General features: G+C 42.5%; 1 protein-coding gene across 8 annotated transcripts in view; it reads left to right on the top strand.

The window, feature by feature from the left end:
- CARS2 (cysteinyl-tRNA synthetase 2, mitochondrial) overlaps positions 1-26,720 on the top strand; it is a 43,133-nt gene that overhangs the window by 15,477 nt on the left and 936 nt on the right. For 6 of the 8 annotated variants that reach the window (XM_085583828.1, XM_085583811.1, XM_085583812.1 and 3 more), the window contains exons 4-14: positions 739-810; positions 1,387-1,492; positions 2,226-2,309; positions 4,675-4,804; positions 7,077-7,210; positions 10,162-10,229; positions 12,867-12,933; positions 17,021-17,159; positions 19,133-19,256; positions 21,178-21,276; positions 24,491-24,751. In XM_085583828.1, the coding sequence (XP_085439954.1) occupies positions 739-810; positions 1,387-1,492; positions 2,226-2,309; positions 4,675-4,804; positions 7,077-7,210; positions 10,162-10,229; positions 12,867-12,933; positions 17,021-17,159; positions 19,133-19,256; positions 21,178-21,276; positions 24,491-24,751 (1,284 nt within the window). Of the gene's footprint in view, positions 1-738; positions 811-1,386; positions 1,493-2,225; positions 2,310-4,674; positions 4,805-7,076; positions 7,211-10,161; positions 10,230-12,866; positions 12,934-17,020; positions 17,160-19,132; positions 19,257-21,163; positions 21,277-24,490; positions 24,752-26,720 lie in introns of all 8 variants that reach the window. The other 2 variants (XR_014956381.1, XM_085583842.1) reach the window with 2 other exon arrangements.

Consider the following 26,720-nt stretch of genomic DNA (forward strand, 5'->3'; position numbering starts at 1 on the left):
ACACTTTGATACCATGCTGTTGCTTGCTAGGGCAGATTTTGCTGTCATGCATCTTTCAATCCCTGGCCTCTTCCGAATATTTGAGAACAAGTACCTTACCATGTTCAAGTACCTTTCCTTTTGAGTTGCACTTTCGCATCCCCTCTGCAAGAGGAACCTGTTTGTGTCTCATGAATGAGAAATGTAGAGAAGGTGCTTGAGAAATGCCAGACTTGGCAAAGCATGGAAATGGCTTTCAATATTGAGATCTATGAGTACCCATGATCTGCTGAAATAGCTTATTTTTCTTAATCACTGAAAATTAATATCTTGTCTCATTCTGCAAGTCTCTGATCTGTCTTTCTGACACGTAGGTGGTATTGGTGTTTCCTGCCAGTAAGTTGAATGGTTTTTATGTCTTGTGTATGGTAGTATATTTTGTCACTAGAAATGAAAGACCCTCTCAAGAGGAAAATAATAGAGAGAGAAGGAGTTTATTATTTTAGTCTTTGGTTGCTTTCTCCTAAAAGAGATATATCAATATTCTGGAAATTGAGACACATAAATGAAATACTACTTCTAAGTTATTTATAACTTACATCTCCTCCCTGTCAATGTTAGATTAATAAGCCTTTCTGACGCTTTACCTTGAGGGCTCTCTAAGTCTTCCAATTAGCTATTAGCTGTCTGAGAAAAGATTGCCATATTTTATGTCATTACTCTGACTTATGATTTGCTAATCTGTTTCTTTTTTTTTAGATGAATATATCACCAATAGCGCTTGCTCGTATTTATGAAGAAGACTTTAAACAAGATATGGCTGCCTTAAAGGTACAAATACCTGAGATTCTAAATATAAGAGTATTTCTAAGCAATTATTTTGGTAAAGAATCTGGTTTCAAGAGTTTGATCTGAAAAAAATAAATTTGTTGCTTGGAAACTGAGTGCTGATTTACTTTTTCATTCTTCTGGAATAAAAAGCCTTTTGAGTAAGGAAATGTAGGGAGAAGCAATCCTGAGCTTTGGAATGAATAAATGAAACTTTGGAACAGTATTTTTCCATATTCAGTAGATCCTTGATTCACAGATATTGCATATTTACTATAATGCAGAAATAGCCTGATTGAAAGCACAGGGAACACGAAAACTTCTTTCACTGATTTCAGGTGACTTTGCTTCTTGTCTCTCTGTTAGAAGCAGAGAGTGAGCCACTGGGAAAATCAGGATTTTTCTTTGCTACCCCTCAAATATTTTTTCTGTGTGTGTATTATCTTAAATATTGCTTATGGCTTTTTTTATGATACTTGCAACTTTTTTTTTAAAGATAAAATTTAGCTTTTTAGTTTGTTTCTTAGAGTGAAGGAACTTGTTGGCAGTGTGTTAATGCAATGTTACTCTTTCTTTAAGGTCCTTCCTCCTACAGTATATATGAGGGTGACTGACAATATTCCTCAAATAATTTCCTTTATAGAAACAATAATATCCAGTGGACAAGCTTATGCAACCTCGCAAGGTAAGCCTTTGAGCAAGGTAACTCCTTGTTCAGCACATGTATAGGAAGTCACTGCTCTTAGTAATCTTGTTTTGGAATCAAATGAGATACCTTGTGCCAGGCTTTCCTTCTGTTGCTTAACAGGGTGTGAGTGAATTGTTTGTGATGACATGAGTGGGCAGAACAGCTATTACTCAACTTCTAAGTTAAATGTAGCTCATTATTTAATATAATTGTTTACTGTAATAAACTGTTGTCTAAACTCCTTGGGGAAATCTTGGCCTGGTTTCTACAAGAATGTTGGGGGAAACCTCTGAAGAGGAGCTGCGTATCTCCTTTGTGCTGCAGAAGGTGTGTCTGCAAAGCAAAACGTGTGGATTTCTTTTTTAGCAGAGCTGGTGGTTGTAGAAGAATTCAATTGCATTGTAACTGGACTAGGTGTAGCTTGAGCTGCAGCAGGGGAGGGCATTGGTGATTGTGCATGGGTAGGGAAGAGTCTGGGAGATCTCCAGAATTCAGAGTTATGTGCACAGAGCACATAGCACATGAAGAATGAGCATGTGCAGAGAGGTTACTGAAAAGCTGGATAACATGGAAACATCTGCTACTACTTTGGCAGTATTTCTGAACTTCTAAATCAGAATTTCAAATGGGAGTGGAATAGCACTTTGTTTTGCTTTTGGGGAAATGCTATCAAGTTCTCATCAATGTGCCCCATCTTTGCTATGCAACTAAATATTTTCTTTTATATTAGGCAATGTTTATTTTGATGTTAAATCCTGGGGAAGAAGATATGGAGTGTTAACTGCTATTAATCCTGATACCCAAGATGAAGCAGGTAAGTTCGTGGTACGAGCTTATTTGCATTAATGCATTGTTTGAATGCATTTTGCATCTATGTGCAAATTTTCAATCAACAGTCTGAAACAGTTTTCTAACCTATTGTGTATAGCTAACTTCTGGTTAATTAGGATTACAGTGCTTTTGTGTTATTTTTTGAGGCACTCACTCTTGCCAGTGCAGGAGGAAACTTAGTTTTTCTTCCTTTCGTCTTTCCCTCTATACCTTTGTTCTGGTACCATAGAACAATTAGGATTCTTAAGCAATTTTAATTAAATACTTGGCAGTGGTACATAGAAACTTCACAGTGAGGTGGTGTTCTTGCTGTTGCAGTAGGCAGCAGTGAGGTACTCAAGGGAAAACACAAGGAAACCTCACCTACCATGTTCTTCTTGGGGCAGTTGCACTGCTCTGAAGTTAACTGGATGAATTGCTTCCTTCATTACTTGTCACTGAGCTAAGCAGCCTCTGTGTGTGAGGGTGAGAAATCTCTTCATAGGCTGTGCTAGAGCAGGCCTATACCCTGGGCTGTGGGGATTTTGCTCCAGTTCCTGCTTTGCAGGATTGCTGAACCTCTGTGTGGTAAGGATCTGATTGGGTCTCTGCATCAGAGAATTTTATTCAGGTCTCCTGCATCCTTTTGCAAACTAAATTTCAGTACTTCATCATTAAAAAAAATCTGTTTGTAATTACTGAAAATGGCTTGGAGGCTGATGATCAGGTGCAGCCAGAACTTCTCACAGCTCTGCTCTGGAGTTGTTTCAGCATTACAGCTTACAGAGGGAATGCGTCTTGTCAACACTTATTTAGAGGTAATTGCTGACTGCAGAGAGCCAGCAGCCTCTTGGGCTGCACAGGGAAGAGCATTGCCAGCAGCTCAGTGGAGGTGATCCTTCTCTGCTCAGTGCTGGTGAGACATGTCTGGAGTGCAGATCTGCTGCTGGGCTCCCCAGAACAGCAGTGGCCAGCAAAGGGCCACAATAATGATGGAGGTACTGGAGCATCTTTTATATGAGGAATAGCAGACAGAGCTTGGACCACTCAGCCTGGAGAAGAGAAGGCTCATGGGAATCCTATCCATGTATACTTGTACTGATGGAGTAGAGCAGATGGAGCCATGCTTTTCTCTGTGGTGATGGGATAAGAGGCACTGATCACAACTTGAAACATGGCAAATTCCATTTTAAGCTAAGAAAAATCCTTTTTACCCTGAGGATGGTTAACACAAACCATGTTGCTCAGAGGGGCTGTGGAGTCTCCATCCTTGCTGGTAGTCAAAGCCTGACTGGACACCATCCTGGGCAGCTTGCTGTAGCTGCATCTGCTCTGAGCAGGGGGTTGGATTAGACTGTCCCCAGATGTGCCTTCCAGCCTCAGCTGTGACTGATTATGTGTTTTACCCTGCTTCCCCTCTAGTCACAACTAAGTAAATTCTTGTTCCTAAAGATTTTGGCACTTCTTTTGCTTACGGCTGAGAAGTTGAAGAGTGCTCTTTTGTAGCAGTATACTCAAAAAAGGGCAAAAGAGGGTTGGAGTCAGCAGATACACAGAATTTGGCAATCTAGTGAAAGAGCCCAGGTGAAGATTCAGTGGATAAAACTAGGATTGTATTTCTGTATCTGTAGTTCTTAGGAATTTTGAGTTGTATGATTCTAAAAGTGAGGTTGTGTATTTCTCAGAAAGTCCAGAGTCCAGAACAGTGGACTCTGTGGCTCCTGCCAGGGATTGCTGTGTATTTGACTGTAGGTTAGGAGTCAGCAGAGGTGAACAGCCCTGCAGTATTGTGACAAAAAGGACTGCATCCTTGGCAGTGTAGTGAAGGAAAGAGCAAATATAGCTGTGAGGAAACCTTTGTAGAGAACCCATTAGTGAAAACCGTACAGAAAAATTGCTACTGTCCAAGAATAGGTTTGATTCTTACCTCTGTGCACTTTGTTTTATAAAGTATAAAACACAAAGTAATTGTGTCCCAGAGAAAAAATTGTAGGGTGTTTGTGTGTTTTGGTTTGGTTTTATAACCTTTTCTGCTGTAGTGCAGTCAATTTGTCCTGGGGAAACTGGCTAATATGTAGCTGATACGTAAAGGAATAAAAAATAAGGCAAACCAGGGAAGGATAAAAGGACTGATAGGATGGGATATATTAAGGAATCTTGAATCCATCTTTGTAGCTTGTCAAAATCTATTTCAATATTTCAATTTTCCCCTGTGTGAGGGGGAAGAGAAGGAAGTTGTAGTGAAAAGAATTTGATTGAAGGGGATTAAAATCAGAGTAGTTCACTAAACACACATTTCCTCTTGCTTTCATTTGGTCATTTTTTTTCTTTGAGACATATCCCATTAACAAATCACTTATTCTTGCCAGTTGATTCTGATAAACGACATGGTAAAGATTTTGCCCTGTGGAAGGCTGCCAAGCCTCAAGAGCTATCTTGGAATTCTCCCTGGGGAAAAGGACGACCTGGATGGCACATTGAATGTTCCACAATATCGAGGTCAGATTTCTTGGATTTGGATAAATCTAATGCTATTTTTTGTTTTCAGTCACGGTACAATGATAGCAGCAGTATTGAAAGTGTTTTCTGATCAGTAGATAGCACTGGTTTTAATGTGACCATTTTGTGCAACTTGGGATGTCACATGTGGCCCAAATAAACTCTACTTCACTTTACTGTCACAGCTGTCTCTATGTTTTGGCACCTTCTCTTGAGTCAGACTTGGTGCTTAAAATACGGCACATGGGATCACACAGTTGATTAGCAATCTTTTAACTTAAATTACCTTGAAATGTTCTGCATATATCATTCATAGCATATGCTTTTAACTTGAGCTGAGTAACCAAAGGTGGTGAAAGTTACAGTACCTCTTTCAATTGCTGCCCTTCCACTTCTAGCAGTCTCCATCAGGCCTAGTTCAGGATGTAGGTGTCAGGAGGACAAGGTGTGTGATTACAGCTTGATCTATGAGGTCTCCCTGGCCTTATCTTAACAGCAGCTGTGGATGTGCATGCTAATAATCTAAGTGTTATTCAGCGTTCTTGCTGAGTAGTGTTTTGCTTGCAGTTGGTTTGATGTAATTTACTCTTAATTTAAAGTTTTATTTTCACCACAGGAGAAAAAGTCTTCTCTCCTGGAAGATTGATAGTATACTTAGTTCTGCATTAGTCTCAGATCTTTTTTTGGAAGCTAATAAGAAATAGTTTAGATCTGACCTTGTTCAGCTTAAATTTTCAGCTAAAGCTGAAAGGAGGTGGAAACAGCTGCTTTAGGCTTTTCTTTCATAGGCTTTTCTGGTGTACTTGGGATTGTTAGTCATTTCCACCTGCTTGTGAAAAGTGTTTATAATGGTGATTTTTTTTGTCTGTAAATAGTTTCAGCATAGTAAGGCAGCTCTTAAAGCAATCAAAGTGCACAAAATCATGCTGTGTTTGATGTACAACCTCTGACAGAAGTGCACAGATAAGAAATGCCAGGTATGAATGACATGGCCTGTCTGCTAATGCAGTGCTGTTTATAGCCTGTATTTCTTTCCGTAAAAATGTATTTTACTGAGGCTGGATGAAGCTCCTGCTATATAAATAAAAGCTGACCCATGGAGAGCATGATTGTAATAATCTTGGACTGTGAAAAATGGAGAGCTTACTCTGGTAAGTGACCTAAAACAATTTGCTATCCCAGTCAGCTGCTGAAGGCCCATTTTTAAGCAATACTTACTTAGCTGTCTGTTCTGCCAAGTATCTCAAAGTGCTTTAACTATGTTAGGTGAATTAATTTTTTTAAGTCTGTGAATGAAGAGTCTCTGGTCTCTAGAGCAGCCCTGGAGGAGGGAATTCCCTGCTTTGAGCCCCTCAGGTCTGATCTTCTCTATGCATTTTTTCTTGTGGTGAGGTGGGTGGCTCCTCCTGGCCCTGTGCATTTGGCAGATCCATCTGTCACCTCTCTCCAGCTCTTACTGGTTTTATTGGAGGAAACATCAAGTGTTCCTCTGCAGGTGGCACAATGGAAGGTGAGGGTCAGTCCTGGGAAGACTTGTACTTTAGCTGGTTTTGAAGCAGCCAGGAGCAGAGAAGGCTGAACTTGGGAGATGGGGACAGCTGCTCTTTCTTCCCTCCTCTCTTCTTGTCTTTTCCTCCCGTGCCCCAACAGCTTCTGCAAAGTATTAATGTTTAGTCAGCTACCAGGAGCACCTTGTTAAGGTGACATATGGGAGGCCTGTGTGTTTGTCTGTAGGCCTTGCATCTTTCCCTGCTTGAGCACTCCTGGTTTCTGAGCAGTTAAGGTTGCCTCACATCCCTATGAGGCTGTAAATGTAAACTTTGTTTAACAGATAGGCAAAATAAAGTTGCTAACCTGCCCAGCTCGACCTGACTGCACACACTATTGTTTGAATTCTTACAGAAAAGGTACGAGATAAGGAAGAGTAATACCAAATTTATAGAAGTAAGTTGTTAGGTTTGCACATAAAGGCGCCTGTCTGATACTGAAACTGTAGCAGAACAAGGAAAGGAGGAATCCTACTTGCTGTCCTTTAAGGTAGAATAAGAATTGCTTCTACTAAAGAGAAGTAATTATGAACAGATCCTGTCCTGTCCATACAAGTTCTGCCGGAGTTTTGGTATCCAAGGTATGTGTAAAGTCTTGTTTTAAAACTGAAGTTACTAAGTTGTACACTTAAATTTATATTGTTTCATCTTATTTTTATCTGCATTTCTTTTTACCAAAAGCTTTAGTGATGTTCTGCTTACTGATCAGGAAAATATTGTTACAGTGCAGTGTTTGGAAAGCAGCTGGACATCCATACCGGTGGAATAGATCTTGCATTTCCTCATCATGAAAATGAAATTGCGCAGTGTGAGGTGTATCATCAGTGTGAGCAATGGGGGAATTACTTTCTGCATTCTGGTAAGTAAAATATTGATCACTTGAGAGGCCTGTACAAATACGATAGTTTGTGTTTTTTAAGTTTGGCATTTCATGCTGTGAGAACACGTTACACTGCCTGGCATTATGCAGAACTACTCCTTGCTCCCTCTGCATAAAAGTGCTTAATTCACTGACGTTTGTGCTTTACAGTGCTTTGAACTACATCACTGATGGCTCTAGTTCTGTAACCATTGATGGAAACCTTGGCATTTGTTCTTCCTGTTGCAGTCGTGGTGGTTCTGGATGGACAGCTGAAGTCAATAGAAAGTCAGATTAAAGTCTGCAGCCTCTCTTTTGCTGATTAGTATTTTGGGCAGGATGTCTCTCTGAACTCTTGAAGCTGCTTCCCTGAGTAGAAGAGCTGCAGAGTTAAGCCTGTAGTGCACTCTGGGAAATACATGATCTTTCATTTTTATATATTTGTACTGTATGGGATGAATAGGTAATTCTAGTTTCAGTTCCCAGTGTGGAGCCTGTTGTAAATCAATAGCAATTGTCCAGAGGCTGGTGCATCCTCCAGGGTGTGCTTTGTTCCCGAGGCATTGTGGAATCCTCTGCACTTCATTGAGATGCACTGGTTACTGCCAAGGGGAGCCTTCTGTTGACAAACCAGTGAATCTGGCTTTTCAGACTTGGAAATGAATCTGTAGGGGAAATATTTTTTGATACCAGCTAAATAAAGAAGAGTCAATTAAAAAAAAAAGGGAGAACTTAATTCCAAGGGCAATTTTTACACTGAAGTTCTGTAGGAGCTGACAGATTACATTCATTAAGTCAGAAAGTCTTGCTGGAGGATGATGATGTGAATTATTTAGGGCAAATGAATCAGCTTCAGAAACAATTTATTCTGCTAACAGACTTCAGAATTTTAGCAGCTCAGAATTGGAAGAGCAGTTCCCATTAGCGGAAGAAAATCCCTGCACTGGGGATAAATCGTGTAAGGACTTTATTTTTAGACTACTTGTACTCTGGGAAGAGTGCCAAACTGAAGTTATGAAAATCCTTGTATTTTGTGTTCTTGAATGAAATCATTCTAAGTACTGAAACTCTTGGAAAAGGAATACTAATTCAAATTCAGATGTTACTGGTACCTTTTTAGGAAAACACAGTCCAACTATTTTAAGCTTGTCTGCCTGAAGTTAATTAAGTCAGTATTTAGGCACCTTTGCAAAAGAGAGAAAGTAATCTTACCCAGGCCCTTCCCCTTCTCCCAGGAGAATTTAGTTGTGGGTTTTACTTGAGTCCCAAGCTCTGCAGGTGTCCAGCTCTGTCTCACAGCCTGAATATGCTTATTGAGTGTCCCAGTGGTGAAAGTGGACTCACCTGCTAGCAGACAGGACAGACAGTGAAAGCAAGATTTTTTTTTTTTTAATCATGGGTAGCTGCTATAGCTGGTTCTGCATCCCTGGATTTTTTTGATTCATTCCTACTCTCCATAGACTGTGTTGTGCAAAATTAAATTTTGAGGTGGTCAGGGTAGGACTGGAGGTAGTCTTCTCATGGTGACTTCCTATTTCTTTGAATCATTATCAGAAATAGCTGAGGAGTGAAACTGTGAGCTTTTCAGGTCTATTAGGCCTGAGCTTGTTGCTTTCATATCCAGATGAGTGTAATAGGGATTTTATCTACTTCTAGAAACAAGAGGGTTTGAGGTAAGGCTGCAAAGCAGCTCTGTGCAGCGAGTAGCACAAAATGCAGACAGCTGCTTGGGTTGCTGAGCAAGAAATGCCGCTTCTCTCACCACTCATAAAAGTAGGAGCACGATCATATGTTATCCTTGCTCTCTGAGGCATTGGTAGCACTGGGCTGCCAAATGTGAAAGAATATTGCACTGGTAGGGTATTACAGAGCAAGAGAAATTTAAAAATCTGCCTCGAAGTATGATTAAGTGCTAGATGCTGCAGGTCACAGAAGTGCCTAAGATCTTATGTTATTTGTGGGTGGTTTTAACTTACAGAATTGCTCTATCATTAGGAGAAGGCTATTAAGGCTTTTAGCAACATTTCTGAAACTATGCTGAGTGGCAGCATGTTTGCCGTCTCTCTGGTGCTGTGAATAATTGGTGTTTTCCATCAGTGGTGCTGATGGATGAGCTCACATGGATGAGTGCTGGAAGCAAGCAACCTCAGGCTATACCTCTCCTGTCTTTCTTCAACAGCACTTTCAGTCCTAAAGCCAAGCTCTACATACTCTCTTAAATGCGGTGTTACTACCTTTTTCCTGTGCTACAGCCCTGCAGAGCAGTGATCTGTGTCCCTATTGCTTGTTCTAGCAGTGCTCAGAGATCACACTTCAAAATAAACTAATTCAAATTAGGTGTTGTAGCTGCATCCCTCCCTTACCCTGCTTTTTCTCAGTCTCACAAGTCTGGAGAAGATGAGAATCTGTAGAAAATTCATTTTGCATTTAAGATATTTTGAACCAGTGCTATAAAACTTTGGGGTATAAAAATGATGTTAACAGCCATCAGCAAGTAATAAATACAGAAGATTGAGTTTTAAAGATTTTTTTAATGCTAGATCACTGGAAAGTATTTCTTAAAATTAAAATACTTCTGAGAAGTCAAGAGTAACAGGTAAGGTACTTGTGAAGACTAAAACTATTTGCTTGCTTGTTTTTATCAGTTTATTGTCAATTCGGAACAGGGAGACTTATGGTGTTGTTTTTTTTTTTTGTTGTTTTTGTTTTTTTTTATGTTTTAAATGCATATATTTTAAGATTTACCCAGTGGAAGTTTTGAGGATGTGCAGGACTGTAGGCAAAGATATTGAAAAATGCTACCAATTACCTTGAAATGTTCAGCATATATCCAGCATAGCATATGCTGCCTCCAACATTTACAGTGTCTGAGTGCAGTCTTTGTCATTTGCTCACTATTCAGAAGCACACTTGTTTATCCTGATTAATTACCTTTTTTTTTTTTACTGTAGGGCATTTGCATGTTAAAGGAAGTCAAGAAAAAATGTCAAAGTCATTAAAAAACTACATAACGATTAAGGTAATTTCTTTGTTTTAATTGAAGCAATTTTGTAGGTTTGTAATATGTAAATATTAATCACAGCCTTTTTCTGAGAAAGCTTTGGAGTGTGTGCTTGTGCTGTAGTGTTTTTCTAGTACTGATGTATGTGTTATTTTGGATCTGGAGGTAGGATACCTGCTCAGTTTCATGGTTTGCTTATAAAGATGGATCTTGCTGAGCTGAGTGTTTGTAGGAGCAGAGTTTGTGCCCAGTATCAGAATCCTGCACTGTAGATTTGTGGTTGGACTTAACATTCTCAGGGATCTTTTCCAACCTGAATGATTCTGTTCTGTAGTGATGGGTTCTCATTATTCTTAATAATGCTTTGAAAAAACTTGGACTTGGAAAAGAATGGATGTTTTTCCTAGTCATTCTTTAGGTGAAATGGGACATAGTGTCAGTGTTTTGTCAGGAAGCTAGTGGGTATCCTGAACCATACTATTGCAGCAGTCTCTCCCATTACCCTTTATTTTTTATAAGGTGACTTTTCTGATGCACAGAAGCTTTGCCTTTTGATACCCACGAGCCACATGATTATGTCATATTTCACTGTGTCCCCAGGTCTTTGATGTGGCCCAGAGGAGGGTTTCTCTGCTGGTTGTGTTAGTACAGCTGTGCATGCTGCTGGGGTGGCTTCCTTGATGGCTGATGCTTACTGCTGGAATAGGATTATTTCCTTCCTTTAGGCAAAGCTTAGGAAGCTGCTTTGGCATATATGTTCCTCATTGCCCTATTGGAAAAATTAGTTAAAATCCCTTTAAAAATATGTTCAATACGAGCTGCTTTATTCTTTAGTCTTCTGATGCTGTCTGGGTACAGTTAAGCCCTGTTTCCCTGGAGCTCAGAATTTTCACAGAAATCTTATGAATCTCAGCAGATGTTGTAGACAGGGTGGAGAAATGACCACAAATGCAGTGCACGGAGTTAAAAGCAGCGTATAAAAATATTCCTCTCCATGTCTCCCATGATGGAACAGCTTGTGTTGAGGAAACAAACATTTCTGGCCTGTCTCTCTTTCCTTGTAGCTCTCTGCTTTTCATGTCTGCATTTATACATGGCTAACAAGTATTAATGCTTCCCGAGAAGTGGTTTTCAGTCCAGTGAAGCATTTTTTTTTCCTGTACAGTTGCCTTGCACCTTGAAAGTTGAGCCCTACATGGAAAGTTTTGTGCCTGTGCTGAAAGAGGGGAGGTCTGTCCAGGATCTTCCCTTGGTTCAGCCAGTTGCCACCTGCATCCCAGGCTGTCACCTGGGCATAGCACCCATGCATCCTCTGCATCCAGCTGCCCTGTTTTCCCCCTCCTTGTACTCTACTCCAATTTTTTTCTTTCCTTTTTTTAAATAGCTATTAATTCTGATCCTGAAAATCAAATAGATTGTGATAAGACAGGGCCAAGAAGCAACCTACTTTCAAAGAGCTATGATTCTTCATCTGTTCTCTGTTTTAAAGGAAATGCTGAGTTGTTTTTTCTAGTTTGGATGGTCCTTTCCCAAATTTGAATGTATTTCCATACTGTACTCATACTGTTCTACCTCTGTATATTAGTGTGGGCATATTGGGTATACTCATTTATATCCAGTTTATTTTAAAGACCCACAACAAACAAACACCCACGAAAACAATCAGTATCACTGTTTCTTGATTGTGATTGCCTCAATTATTTCTATTTTCACTTGAGAGACAGCACATTGCTGATGCTTTTCCACTGTTCAGGCTGGTTTAGTCTTGTAGCAGAAGCCTTATTTTAAAATGTGAAATTTAAACAAATGACACTTTCCCTATTTTAACACTTGTACTGGCTTCTTACGATTTTTGATTTTTGTGGCACTTCAGTGGTCCTTATCAGTTTGCAAATTAAAAAAAAAACACAACCAGAAGTACAGTAGTCACAATCTACCACAGTGTTCAGCCTTGCTGAGGGCAGGGTTGGAAGTTACTGAATGTTTTATTAGTGTACTTTCCAAACATTTAAATAGCTCATTATACTATTAATATAAATTAATTTTACTAGTAGTAATACTAATAGTTTACTGTTTACTGGACTGAATTATTTGTAAAGCTAGATAAATATTAGAGTGGAGTTTATTAGGCTTCATAATTAACACAGATAACTCTTTTTTATCGCTAGGATATATCTTTGTCCTCTCCCTGTATTTCTTCATATTCTAGTCCTGCAGAAAAAATACACTTACTTTCTTTTTCAATAAATCTTTGTTTGTAAAGTTTGCAAAACTCAGGAGCTTTCCTCTCTTTAAGATTTTATCCCAATCGTAGTCTGATAATTTCATTTTGGTCTTCTTTGGTTTTCTTTTTTTTTTTCAATTGTCTTTATACAGTGCATGTTTGATTGTACTTGCAAAGTAATTTTCACTGTCTTAAATTGGACATTGTGTATATATTTATATCTTGTATATATGTACACACATCTATCTTATATGGAATTGAATTTTATTTAGTTTAGGTTTTAAAGCAGTGTTAGAATTTAAAGATTTTATGTCTGTCTTAAATTGCAAAGATGTGTTATTTGTCATGTTAGTCTGAAAAGCAAGGGGGTGGAAGAGCTCCCGAAGAAATTGTTATCATGCTAAAGCTGTCTTTTTGTGCATGGAGTTTAGGATTTCCTGAAGAAATGTTCGTCAGATCAGTTCAGAATGTTTTGTTTGCGTGGCAGATACAGCTCAGGTAAGGACCAGCCCCTTCCCTGCGTGGCTTTCCCACACCTTTCCCAGCCGTGCCGAGGCGCAGCGAGCTCCCCTGCGGGGCCCTGCGGCTCCTGGAATGCAGTGGGTGGGAAGGTTTTGGTGCTGCTCTGTGGCTAGCGTTTAGAAAATTGTCTTTATTGAGCACAGTACTTAACCATTCATTTAAATACTTTCTTGAGCTGCAGTTAGTTGTGACTCTTAGTTAATTACACTTTTAATTAATGAATTACCTCTGTCTCTGATTTGCATCTGTCATAGTTACGATCAGTCATGATCAGCTGTTTTTGGAGATGTATCTAGATGGAGCTGTGGTTTATATTCCTCATCCTATATGATGAGGGCTAGCTAATTATTTTTTATCTCCCTGCTGTGTTACCATTTTTGTCCTGTGGAGTTCCTGAGTGTTCAGGCAGTTCTGTGGTGCAGTGCAGCTCACTTAGACCAGCACATAATAATCTAATGAACACCTTAGCCTGGCAGATCATCTCTCTGCTGGTGGGGAGATTTTGTTAGCTTCCCTGTGTACCCTGTAGTGTTTCCAGCAGGTAGATGCTACTTTGAGCTGGAAGAGATTTTCATGTGTCTGTGTTTCTGCCAGTTTATTGGGACCTGCCAAATGCAGATGGTAGTTCCTTTACACTGCTGGCTTGTTGGCTGTCCTGGCATGGCAAGGGAATGGTGGAGCATGGGGCAGCAGCTACTGTGGTGTTCCAGGGAGCCTCTGTCTGCCTTGGGTAAAGCACCTGTAGCAGTGTGACTGCGAGAGCTGGCGTGGCCAGGGCTCTGGGGCACTGCTCGTGCCTGTCAGTGTGCAGTGTGCTGCCGATCTCTATAGTCGTGCAGTCATTGGACTGACGTCTTTCTGCTTGTTCATACTGCTAACTGCCCTGCAGGAACCACCCATGTGATCTTCCTGGTGGATCCTCTCTCTCCTAGGACAGTTGAAGGCATCAGGAATTGAGTAGATCCTTGCAATATTTCAAAGCAGGGGATAGTAAAGAGAGAGGTGGCTATTAACTTCCCTGCCACTGTCATAGAAAGAGAGGGGTGCATCCAGTTGGAAGGTCTGCTGCAGAGCAAACAGCATCCTGTTTGGGGCAGGCAGTGGATTGGTGGTATGCTTGGCTGTTTTGGGGTGATGCTGCAGGGTAGTGGCACACTTGGCTGATGGCTTCTTTTAGGAGATGAAATACCTTGTGTACACTTAGGTGGCTCCCTGGCTGGGGGCACCTGGGAGTTGTGAACAAATGTGTGTTTAAAACAAAAGGAAATACTAACACCTGCTACCACTATCATATATATATGTTTGTCATGTAAGCAAGAGCTAAATGTCTGGTAGCTTCTAACCTTGCCTCAGGACGAGGAATGGCGCTGGAGCCCTGCAGTGGAGAGCTGCCTGCAGGCTTTCTTCACTCCCTGTCAGCTGGCTGCATTTGAACCTGTGTTTTTTGCATTACTTCTAGGATAAACACCCCCCTGAGGTAAAAAAAAAAGAGTGCTACCTGTGTGAATGTGGGTGGCTTTGATGAAAGGATAGGCTGGTGTCATATCAGAGTATAAGCCAGTTGGCAGGTAAGGGTTACTCAGAAATCTGCACTTCCCAGCTCCACCTTACAAGGCCATGTGCATGATTAGCTTCCCAATAAAGAGCCAGAATTGGTTTCTGCTGAGCCAAGTATTTACTGTGCTGCCTGTCAGCTTGTGTCCCTGCTATCAGTATTCACTTTGGCCTAAACATAAGTTTACTGCACTCCTTCTCATCTTGCTGTCTGCTCATATTTTTATTAGAAGTGAGATCCCAAGTACCTTCTTGTTTCTTAAAAGGTATAGCCTAGACCCATTGTTGGTGATTCCTGCCATTCCTACCTGCCAAAGAAAGCCTTGTGTAAAATCCAGGTTTGGGGGTCAGCTAGTACCACAAATGTTGGATTGAATCTGTAAAAAAGATCTTTGTAGGCATGTGGATGAGGGCAGCTTCTGACAGTTGGGAATGGCTCATGCTTGATACTGTGGTTTCTTTGGCTTGGAATGGGCCTTTCTTGTTGTCTGGGCTACCCCCTGTCTTTGTGTGTGCTAGCAGGCACAATAGAGACTAATGTGACTCGAGACTGTCCCAGCCTTGGAAGGGCAAGGGTTGAAAGGGATATATGCAGGGAGGTACATGTGTTTCATGGGAGTGGAGTCCCTTCCTGTGATGACCATTGTCAGAGGGAGGATAAAGCTGCATGCCTTGCTCGTGGGGAAGAGAAGAAAAGGCTTTGATCATCCTTCCACAATGTGTTTCTGCATGTGGTTCCTCTACTTCATCACCCTCTCTGCCTGCTTGGGGTGGTGGAGCAGAGCTGCTTGGGGTGCAGCTGAGCTCTGGGGGCAGTGGTGATTGGGCTGTTGGTGGCAAAGGAGGGAAGGAGTGGGGAGCACAGTGAAGGTTTATAGGGGCCAGGCTTGCCTGTGCTGTGTTGTGGGTTTGCAGTGCCTGCAGGCAGTGGTTTAGGAGTATGCCCTGAACTGGGGATGAAGAATGGCTTGAACCAAGGTAGGTTTTGCCAATATAAACTTTTATCAAGTATTCCTTGCAGAATTCTTGTAACCAGGTTAATCAATTGAGTAATCCTAGTGTATATAAATGATCACTCTCAGTGTCTCACTATGTTTTAGAGGTCTGTACATTGGTCTTTTTGAAAACTGTGTAAAGCTTGATTTAATGAGGCAGTAATGCAGATTTTTAATTATACACAAGTGAAACAAAATCTGACAAATACAGGTCCAGACTTACACCTTTGTTGCACTGGGGTAAATCCCGTGTTCAAACAGGCTTCCTTGGGATTTATGCTAATGGAAATGAGATTGGGTCTCACTTCTGGCTGCTTTTTCCCTCTTACATCTGTCCTCTTGGTAAAACTGTCTGCTCTAAAGAGTCTGTCTGGGCAGCATTGGGTAATGGTGAAAAGCAGTTGGATGCACCACAGGCAGGATCAGGGGTGAGATTTCTGTGGAAGCTATGGGTGATGCTCAGTGCTGATGATATTAGGAATATGCTGGCAGATGTACCTTATTGCTGAGGTCAGGTATACAGCAGTGAAGCAATACTGCACTGGCTGTGGATGGCTCTGGTGTGATACTGGATGAAGGAATGCATTCAAACTTAGGCCTGTCCTAGGTGGACACAACTTCCACTGAGGTCAGGTGAGCTCTTTTATGTTGGGTCCAAAAGCTTTTCTACAGAAAATTGCACATTCCTGTACAAATGAAAAATAAAGCCTCTCACTGATGGCAATTCCCAGTAAAAGTGACAGTGAGTTTGTCTGGCACCTGCACTTTGCAGGGTGCAGGCAAAGTGAGAGGAGCCTGCTGAACTCCTGCCAGCAGGAGTGGACTCCGGAAGCTCGCAAAGTGGAATTGCCTTCCAAAAGTAGGGTTTCCCTGAATGCATGGAGATATCTGTGTGCATGGATGCCTTATTAGTGGTAGAGATAGTGTTACTGTGGCTGTTGGAAGAGAAACTCTGTAGGGTTCCTGTACAGCACATCTCATAGTAAAGTGGAGCTCAGCTGTGGATGCAAGGAATCATTTACCTTGAGGTTTTATCTTTTTTTCCAGTGGCCATAAGAGGCTTTGATATGTGTGAGTGTGATGAATCCTACTCTAGACATGCCCTTATGTGTTTAAGCATTTTGTATTTTTTCTAAAAATAGATTAGAAGTATATTAAATCCTAATGCTTTGGATTGATAACTTTGCAGAGAGATTCAGTAATGGAAAAAAATTGAAGTTAAATAGTGATTGCTTCAGTAAACTTCTGGATTCAACTTTTTGAATCAGTTTGATAAATGCTCCATTAGGTCATACTTCATCATATATAGTGATTGTCTTTTAGATTGATTTAATCCACTTGGTGTTCATGAAGAATGGAGCTTTTAATTAAATGTGTGATTAATTGTAAGAAGTTTGCTGTACAAATAATGAAAACTTCTCCAATGAAAACTTCTCCTTTGCCTCCAAATACTGTTCCTACGTATGACAGACAGCATTCTCTCCATCCTAATGCCTTGATTTCTTTTTTCTTAGCAGTAGAATATAGTGAGGAGAGCATGGAAGATGCAAAGAACCGTCTTCAGGCAATCTCCTCATTTATTAGAGATGCAAATGCTTATATAAAAGGACAGCTGGTGTGTGACCCTGTTAGAGAAGACATATTGTGGGAAAGGTAAGTGCACTTCCTGTATCTTAAAAGATTGTGATTATGTGAGCAGTAGTTCGCTGACAGACTCGGAGGTTCTGTTTAAGAAGCAGGACAAGGACTAAGCAGCAGTCCTCCCTCCAAGCCCAGAAACCAAGGGCAGGTTTTTTTTTTAAACATCTCTTTCTAGCCAGCTGTTTTTGCTCTTAGTTTGCTATACTCAGTTCATTGTGTTTTTAAGATCTGAGTTACTTATCTGGTGTGCCTGTCCTTACACAGGTGTCTTTGCCTCTCGTGAGCAGTGCAGGAGGCAAAGCTGTGGCAGTTGTGAGGCTCCCCAGTTCATAAGCAGGGCTGGGCAGTAGTGACTGGAGAAGAAAGAGGATGGCTGCAGAGTGACACACCTTGGGGGTGTGAATTTGTAATCAGGCTGGCTGGCACTGTGGTGTGCAGCAGAGGAGAGAAGGGGCTCCTGGAGATTGGCCATGGGCAGGCATGTCACAGGGAAGGAAGCAATTAAAATTGTTGTGACCCTGACAGTGGTGAGGAGAATTCTTTGTAGTCCATTATGAAAACAAGATTATCTTCAGGACTGAGGTGTGCTGTGTGTTGGGTGCAAAGCTGGGAGCAGGAGCACAGAGTCAGGGTAGGAAGGGCATTGAGTGCCCTGAAGCAAGGTTAGCTCTGGGCTGTGGAATCAGGGGGGAGACTGTCTGTGCTGTAGAGGTGAGAGGCAGTTTCCTTGTGGCTCAGGTACCTCACTGTTGGGGATGCTTGTGGCTGCACTGACTGAGGGTTGCAAGGGGCAGTGGAGTATGTTACAGGAAAGTGAGTTGCATTAACTAGCTGTGGTATTTGGCATAAGCAAATCCTTCAGCAGGAGGCTGCAGGAGATCTGTTGGTGCAAGATAAAGCTGAGAGGTGTGAGGAAGTTGAAATGGATAATCAGTAGGGGATCTATGGGAGGGCACAACTTGTGTATTCCTTGGTGTAAAAACAACCAAAATGAGGCAAAGCTCTTAATTAGTGAAGTGTTAGATACTTAGTGGAGGGGGGTAAGCTTGCAGGGAAAATGTTGGAAGGAACTAATTAGAACAGCAGCCATCCAGTATCTGAAGGGAAGTAGGCATTCCAGGCAAAAACATACAGAAACAGGTAAAATAAAGCTCAGGAGAGCACAAGAGATGCTAGGACAGCTTGAGGTTCCCCTGCTCCTTGGACTTTTTTGGGAAATGGCATCCTTGGCCCAGCACTGTCAAGCTCTGGTTGGCCTGGCTGTGTATGGGAGTGTGCTGCCAGCAGCTGTTTGTAGCTCCCCATTTATCCCTGCTGCTCTCCTCATCTGCCTCTCCAAGTGGCTGCAGCTGGTGGTGCTGGTTCTGTGGTGATCAGTGCTGGTTGCCCGCTGGCTTTTGGCACTGTTACACAAATGGTCCCACTGGACCTTTCCATCTGGGCCATGGTGAGTGGAATCCCTTGGGATTGGGCTCTCCTGGGAAATGAGGAGGCAGTGCTTTGTTCTGAGTCAGATCCTGACAACAGGATTCTTGGCCAGCCCCAGGACAGCTTTCTTGCCAGGCACTGGAGAGCTGCCTGTGATATGTGTTTGGAAGAGAAACATGCTGTTAGCATGATTAATGGACTGCTGGAAAAAAAAACAGAACTCAGTAAGATCTTTGATATGCTTAATATCAGTCTCATTTTCCATCTGTTTTTGAATGATTTAAGGCAAACTTTGCTCTGTTGTTGCTGGCTCCTCTGATTAGCCATGTATATTTATTGAATGGATGTAACACTTAGGATTTTGACATGCATGAAATTTTTCCCTTCACAGCAGAAAGATGTATTCTCCCTGATGAGTGCAGCACTGCCCATCACAGGACAGCTGAGAGGGAGATGGCAGTGTCCTTTCAATGACTCCCTCTGGCTGAATGGATGAATTCAGCATACTGCTGGCATCTTGTTTGTCTTATCTTAAATGTTACCTTTTCTTTTTGAAGGCTAGCCAACACAAAAGCAACCGTGAAGGCTGCGTTTGCAGATGACTTTGACACCTCCAGGGCTGTTGCAGCAATTATGGACCTCATTCACCATGGCAACAGACAGCTTAAGGCTGTTACTAAGGTAACCCATTAGGATACAGAGATCAGAAAATGACAGCTGTCCACTGTCCTACTGCTTAATACAGACAGATTAGTTTATTGTTCACATAAGAAACTAGCAGAAACAAAGCTCCATAAATTTTTGACCTTAATGGAGCCCATTTGTCCTGACCCTATCACAGGAATTGTGCATGGCTATTGTTTTGTTCTCTGTTGTGTCCAGAGGATGTTTCTTTCATGCTGCCCTATGTTATTTATACCTAGGGCTTCTGAAAGGCCTGAAGCTGTTGTGATATGCTGCTAATTTTAGTGCTGGTTCTGTGTTTTTACCCTGCTTCTTTGCTTAATATCCATGCACAGAAATTAGGCTAAACTGGGAAGTGCTGGGGGGTGGTTGCTGCAGGGGCTTTGGCTGGCAGCCCCAGGTGCACTGGACAGTCTTGGTGGCGAGTTCAGCGTTGGCACTGAGTGGCACAGACTGTAACTGGCATCAGCATGAGTCTGTCTTCAGATGGCTTTTGGCAAATTAAGACCCTGTTAAGATCTCTTATGCTGACACAAAGAATCTGGTTAAGGACAAGACTTGAGCAATAAACACTGTCTGAAGCACTTCTGGGTTTTCCATTTAGCAACAGCTCCCTTTGTCACTCAAGGTGAGCACCTCACCCTTGTTGCTGTGCTCCTTGAGTACTGGTGTCATCATGTTTACTATGTTTGTGTAGTAAAATAAATGTTGTGTACATGGTAATAACCAGTTTTAAGAGAGAATTAGCCTGTTGGTTTAGAAATCCTGCCTCACTCTGGTCCTGTTTTGGCATTGGCTTTCAATTTTGCCCTTACCAGTACCTTTACAAGGTAAATGAGCAAATCTTTACAGATTAGCCTTAGCCTTATCTTTACAAATTATCTTTACAAGCTGAGTGAATCCTTGACCTGAAACACTTTGCAGCAGGGATCCGTAATGGCATTGCCCCTCCTAGATACAACTACAAATTTTGTCAGTCACTGCTTGTTCCCTCTGAATTCCTCCTGTCAGTCATTTTGTTGAGAATGGGATGGGATATTTGTGGGGCAGCTGACTCGGATTTCTGGTTGAGATGGAGCTTTTCTGGGTACAGCCTAGCTGTCTGGAGTTTTCTCTCGTTATTATGAGTGTAGTTTTTCTCTTTAAGAACTGTGAGTAAATCCACAACTACTTACTCCTCTCTTTAGCCTTCCTGCTAAGCATTTCTCACCTTAGATGGCATATTCCTATTCCTTTCTCCCAGTGGCTTGCTCCTACTCCTCCCAGTTCAGATCTTCCTATACATTTTAGACTATAGCTTATCCCAGGCCCTAGTGAAGATGTCAGATAAAATCCAGTATCAGCTGCTGATTTGCTTGTGCATGTCATCACTCATTTTTTAGGCAAGGGTTAGTCCCTTAAATTGCTCCTCAGTCTGTCATTTAATCCTTATTTTATTGCTGCTGCTGATTGCTGGTGCTACCAAGGCATGAAAAAATGCCATACACTATCTCAAAGCGGTCTCCACATGGAGCAAATCAATAAGATACTCAAAATAATTTGTTTTATATTATAGGTGCCCATGAATGTGGGATTTTGTTCTTTTTGTTTGCATACACGCAGCCCTTTCAGGCCCAGAAGTGCTATTTTTAGTTCTGATTTGCTGCACACATGCAATGTATGGCAGCTTCTCGTATCTCCTCTTGCTGCACAGGCTGGTGATAAGCTCTTTCCTTCCCTTGTTTACTTAAATCCCTTCCCTTTGTGCTGTGAGGTGCTTTTGTATCTCTGTAAGATTGTTTGTCTGGGCAGGTGTTCCTGATGGAGGTAGATCTTTATAATTAGTAGTAGTTTTCCCTTGTGGACTAGGCTGCAAAGAGATGCAGGGTTCTGTAATATGTATTGACTGGACAATCTCTTTTGAGTGTTTTCTGAACAGGATGCTGGATCTCCTAGAAGCTCTGTTGTGTATGGAAGCATTGTTTCCTATATTGAAGGCTTTTTCAACGCCCTTGGGATGTCCTTTGGAGAAAGACAGGTAATGAAATATTTCTTCTATGTGTTTGAGGACATGGTAGCAGCCCCAGTGTTATGTTTCATAGAGTGCTTTCTGAAAGCATCAGATGTAACAAAGTTATTTATGGTTTTAGTAAACCTTTCTGCACTATTTGCAGTTTCTCCTGTGATGTTTTAGGAGAGTGTATGAACAGTGGAACAAAGTGTGGGCTTTTTAGTTCTTGGAGGTACTCCCATGTGACTTCTGCACCAATTTTGCTGTGGAAATGAAAGACTAAGGAATGAAACAAGAAACAGTTAGCATTGGAGGCCTTTAAATTTCCTGTTATATGTCTGGCTTTCCCCAGCTTTTCCTCTTCTTCCTGATGGTTGCATCCAGGCTGGCTTTGATATTGGTGTGAACATTGCAGTTGTGAGGGGTCCCACTCCTCTGCAGAAAGCCAGGGGAAGGGGCTGCTCTGCCTTGAGCCATGGGGGGTATTGGGGAGGGGGGAACAGTGAGCCTACATAACTAGTTCTTGGAAAGATAGGAATGGGGAGAGAAGAAAAAGGAGAGAAAAGCTCAAAGCAAAGTGCTGAATGGGAAAGAGAGTCATCAATATGAAGGTGATATCCCAATGTATGGAAGCATTTAAAATCACACAAGGTGTTGGAGAATAGCAGGCTGTTCATTGCTCCTTTCCTGCTTAAATATGGAGCTGAATGCAAAGTAGTGGAAACTTTCTGTAGAGAAACTTAGAGAAACTGTAGAGAAACTTGTTCTGCAAAACAGAACAGTTATTTTGGGGAGGGGGAGAAGAGAGTAAGAAAATATAACATTATTCATCCTTTGAAAATCAGACAGTATAGTGGTAAATGCATTTATTTAGTTTGCCTCCATAGATTTTCTCACAAAATTTCTTTCAAAACAGTGTCTGGATGTAATTTGGCTGTGTGTTACTCCTCACAGCCTGTAGTTTGCATGTTAATTTTTAGTGGCATACGAAACACTTATTTTTTTTGTTAGCTGGATGGCAAAGTCACTCCTCCAGATTCTGGGCTGTCTGTATGCAGGTGTCTGCTGTGCCTATATTTTTTGCTGAAACAAGTATCTGAATGCTTTTCTTTGTTTTAGGCTGTGCTAGTCCCTTTCTCTGTGTGGCAGGAGGATCAGCAGAAGATGCTGGTCTGAGATAAGCAGGAAGAAAGAAGCAGCTTATCAGACTCCTCTCTGTTCCTCTGCTCTTTCATCTTTCAGTAAAAAAATCTGTCAAAATCTTCATCAGAAAGGTCCATGGGCTACCACAATTTAGTAAATAAAATAGTGTAGGGATTGTTCCCTGACTCTTGAGACCAGCCAGAACAGCCTGGACACTGCTGTGCTGACAGTGCAGAGGATACAGGCAGCAGTGGTTGGGCCTCCTCATTTGGATATTTGCAAGTAGTCTGTGGCTCTGTCTTGCTCCTAGGCTGGGATTCATCTCAGCTGATCAGCCTAATGTAGCTGCCTGTGCTTCTGAAGTCATCAGTGGGGATGCTAAGGAATGTCTCATCTCAGTCTAGTGGGTGTATTGCAATGAGAGCCTGTCTCTCTCTGCATTGGCAAGAGATCTTATCCACAGGGGGATAAGATGAATCCATCTGGAAAGGTGGTGAGTGAAAACCATTGTGCCTGTTTTAGAGCTGGGAAGCTTTTGCTCTCCCAAAGAGTGCAGAGTGTTGATTGTACTGCAGGTGCATCTGTGGAGTAAGCAAGGGCCAGAAATTTGAGATCAGTCCCGAGAGGCTGTTTTATGTGGCAGACTGGTTCATCTCCTAAAGCTGCTCCTCCTTTTGAAGGCTTTCACTCCAGTAGGTGCCTGGTTTGAACTCTTTCAGTTTGATGTTTGTTAGAGGCATGTTTTTTGTTCCCATCGTCATGGCTTTCCCTTCTGTATTTCAGTATTTATCCTGCCAGAGGTTACTATGGAGCACTTAGATTTATTACCTTTTTCAATCTCATAAACATTTTTTTTAGTATGACTACATGTTTTGAAAGCTTGGGGAATTCACTGTATTTCACACTCTTATCTTCGATAGCTTCCCTGTCACCTCCTCCTCCTGCTCCTTTTTGTCTATGACCTCTGAAGCTCTGCTCCCTTTGGTTTCCATCCTGCTGTTTGGTGACTAAGCCCAGTCCCTTCTGGCTTTAATTACTCAGCTGCTCTTCTGCTCCCAGATGATGTTGCTGCCAGGAGCTTTGCCTGTGGCCTTGGTGTGCTTTGTGCTCTCGCTCTCGTGTCCTAGTGATAAAACACCGCCGTGGGGTTCTCTTGTTCACTGGAGATTTTTCCTTTTCCTCCCCCTCGGGAGTTTGCCTATAATGAGAAACAGGGATGGTGTCTCTGTCAAGAGTGAGACCAAGAGCCTGGCTGTGCTAGTGCCGAGGAGTGGCCTTCCTCTTCAGCTGACTCCCAAGCTCCTGTCCTGGCAGCTGTTGGAGCAGGACTCTGTAGGAGCAGTGAGTCTGTTCCTTTCCTGAGGCATTGACCAGCAAGACTCCTGCCAAGCCAGAGGAGGCCAAGGCAGCTTGGAAGTGGCTGAAGGGAGGAAGGGGCTCGACTGCAGCCAGCAAATATCCACACCTTGTGTGCAGTAGCTGCTGCTTCTGTCAGGTTTTTTTGAGTGGCTGAAACTTTGGGTAAGGTGGATCAAATGAAACTTTTGTGAATTTGGGAAGGGTTTTTGTAGATGAAGGAGAAAGGATAGGATGGACTGGAGACTTAAAGCCAAAATACTTACTTTTCCTAGTTTGTGTTTCCTGAAGGAGGCCTGGAACTCAAAGACAGAGTAAGGGGCTGATGTATTCTCTGTCTTTGGACTTCTACAGCCAAGGAGCTGTCTGAGCTGGTGGCTAGGCTTCCCTTGCTGTGTTGGATTCCTGTTACCAAATCTTTCTGACATTAACTTGTCAGATCCCTTTTTAAGCTATGCATGCTTCTGGCATCTCCGAGGTTACCTGTGGTGATGAGTTCCCCACTTGGGTTATGCAGTGTGTTGTGTTCATGTGAGAGCACTCTGCTCCAAGGTAAATGCTTTCTTGTGCAGGAATATGCCGAATTGCTTCCAAGTGTGACTTCACCGTAACTTTTTGTCCAGCATTAGTGAGATGGTAACATTTTAATCCTACCGATATATGGAAGATGCACGAGCAGGAGAGGTGATAAAGCCTCACATTGCTATGGAGATGGGGTTGATTTTTTTAGTTTGATTTCTAGGTGGCTCTGGGAGGAGACAAGTCTGCAGTGCTCTCCAGTGTCATTGAAGAGCTGGTGAGGTTCCGCTCGAAGGTGCGGCATTACGCGCTGGCTCTGCCGGGAACAGCAGACGCTGCGCCACTGGAGGGTGCGGCGGGAGCCGAGGAACCCACACAGGAGCAGAAGGAAAAGAGGAAGCAGTTAATGCGGGAGAGAAAACCCCTCTTGGAGGCTTGTGACAGTCTGCGTGGAGACCTTGCTGCCTTTGGAATCCACATAAAGGTAGAAGACAGTGACCCTCTTTTTAGACTCAGTCGCTTTTTAAGACAACACATATTTTTGTCCTTCATTCCCTTTCAGCAGCTTGTGGTGTGGTGCCCTGCACCCTGTTGACTGCAGTAGCAGGAGGTGGAAGTCAAGCCCTTGTCTGTCTATACTGCTGCCTTCTCTTCTGCTCCCCCTCAGCCTTGTGCTTCCATGCAAACCACTGAAAATCTCATAATAGTCAGAAATCCCTAAGTTGCCCAAGTTCAATCCAGAAGGAATGGTGTGAGTAATGTGTGCAGCTTTAAAAAATATTGCAAAGGAACTGGAAAGTAAACCGAGATGATGTGTGAAAATAGTGCCTTCTTTCTACCTACCCCACACTCTCCACCAAAAATAAGTCTTTATGAGAAAGCCGCTTTCATCTTCAGCGGCTTCATTCCCAAATTTTCCTGAGCCACAGGGACTTTGCCCAATTCCTGTACCACTCCTCTCTATCCTGCTTTCTACTTTTAGCCTACACTGAATGTCAGTGTTCTTTTCCATTATCTCAGTGGCATCTCTGGCTTGAGAGAAGACCCTCCATGGCATTACTGCCTTCTCCTGGTTCCAAGGACCTGCATTACATCTTTAAAGTGCTGCTTCTTCCAGTTCCTCTTGGTCATTGCCCTTCTTGCCTCTGTTAAGCGAGGGTCAGTGTTCCTCCTTGACAGCAGAATAATCCTCCACATTCTTTCCCTCCATCCAGTTTATACTGTTCATTTTTCCTTTCCTTGGGAACTGATCCTGGCAAGTCTGGTTCCATAGTTTTACCGGTGGGAGGATGGAAAGCACAATGACATCAGGGAGTGAGGGTACACATCCGCTCCAGCTGCCGAGCACGAGGGCTGTCACTTGTCAGTGCCCTGTTAGAGTGGAGCGTGGGCAGCTCTCCCCTCTCTTGGAAGACAGTGAGTGTGCTGGCCAAAACCGGGGTGAGCGCCATGGCCTGGTGGTGCTGGTGGTGGTGAGCTGCAGCTGTGAAAGGAAGGGGAAGCTGGAACATCTGCTTCCTTTAACTTGTTTGTAAATCTCCACTACACTCACCTGTCAAGCAAGTTTGCAACCAAACTATGTGCTGAGACAAAGTCTTGGAGAAGCAGCCTGCCTCTTTGTCTACTGGAAAAATGCTGCAGCTCCACCTCTATCCTTTTGGAGATCTGTTTTGGTTTGTTTTTTATGGGGATTTACATTTGAAAACCCCACAAATTAGTCTGAGCCAGGATTCAAACCATTCCATTTATTTTAAAAAAATTTTAATAACCCAAAGCTCAGCATAATCTGCCCCAGATTAGATTGCTCCAGAAGACAAAGCACAAATGGGCTTAGAGCACACAGAGCAAGCATCTGAAGCTGAACTCCTGCTTTTTTTGCTGATACTGTGGAAGTATCCAAAGGTGTGAAGTTAGCTTACACCTTGCTTTTGCAGATCCCAGAGAACTGCAAGCTGAGCGATGCAGCTCTGCAATTCCTCACAAAGGCTCACCAAAGCACATGTGCAACAAGACACAACCTACACAAAGCAGGGCTCTCCCCACCCTCTTGCTCATCATGAGTCTGCCTGGCTGGGTCAGCTGATGCCAGAAATGCCTTGGTAAAACAGCACCTAACAGGGGTCCTGCTTGCCTAATAAGTGCTTGAGGAAGTTACGTGAATTTCTCATTTCTGCCCAGCCCCTCATTTCCACAAAACATTTGAGCCTCACACTGTGCATGCATTAATGCCAAAGGGCTGCCCTCTGTCACGTGAGGCTCAAGCAAGCCAGCAACTTCTGAAGTCCACGTGCAGGTGGAAAAGAAGCGGAACAGATGAAGCAGACAAGCCTCAACTCCATCCAGTGTGGACTGGGAACTCCCTGGTTTGAGGCAGGGCAGGAAGGGGGTGGCTTGAACAGAAGTTTAACTTTCTTAAAAATCAGCTTTGTAGGAAGGGTGGTTTCTCCTTCAGG

The sequence above is a fragment of the Lonchura striata genome, chromosome 1 (genome assembly GCF_050655825.1).
Source record: "Lonchura striata isolate lonStrDom1 chromosome 1, ASM5065582v1, whole genome shotgun sequence".
Lineage (NCBI taxonomy): Eukaryota > Metazoa > Chordata > Aves > Passeriformes > Estrildidae > Lonchura > Lonchura striata.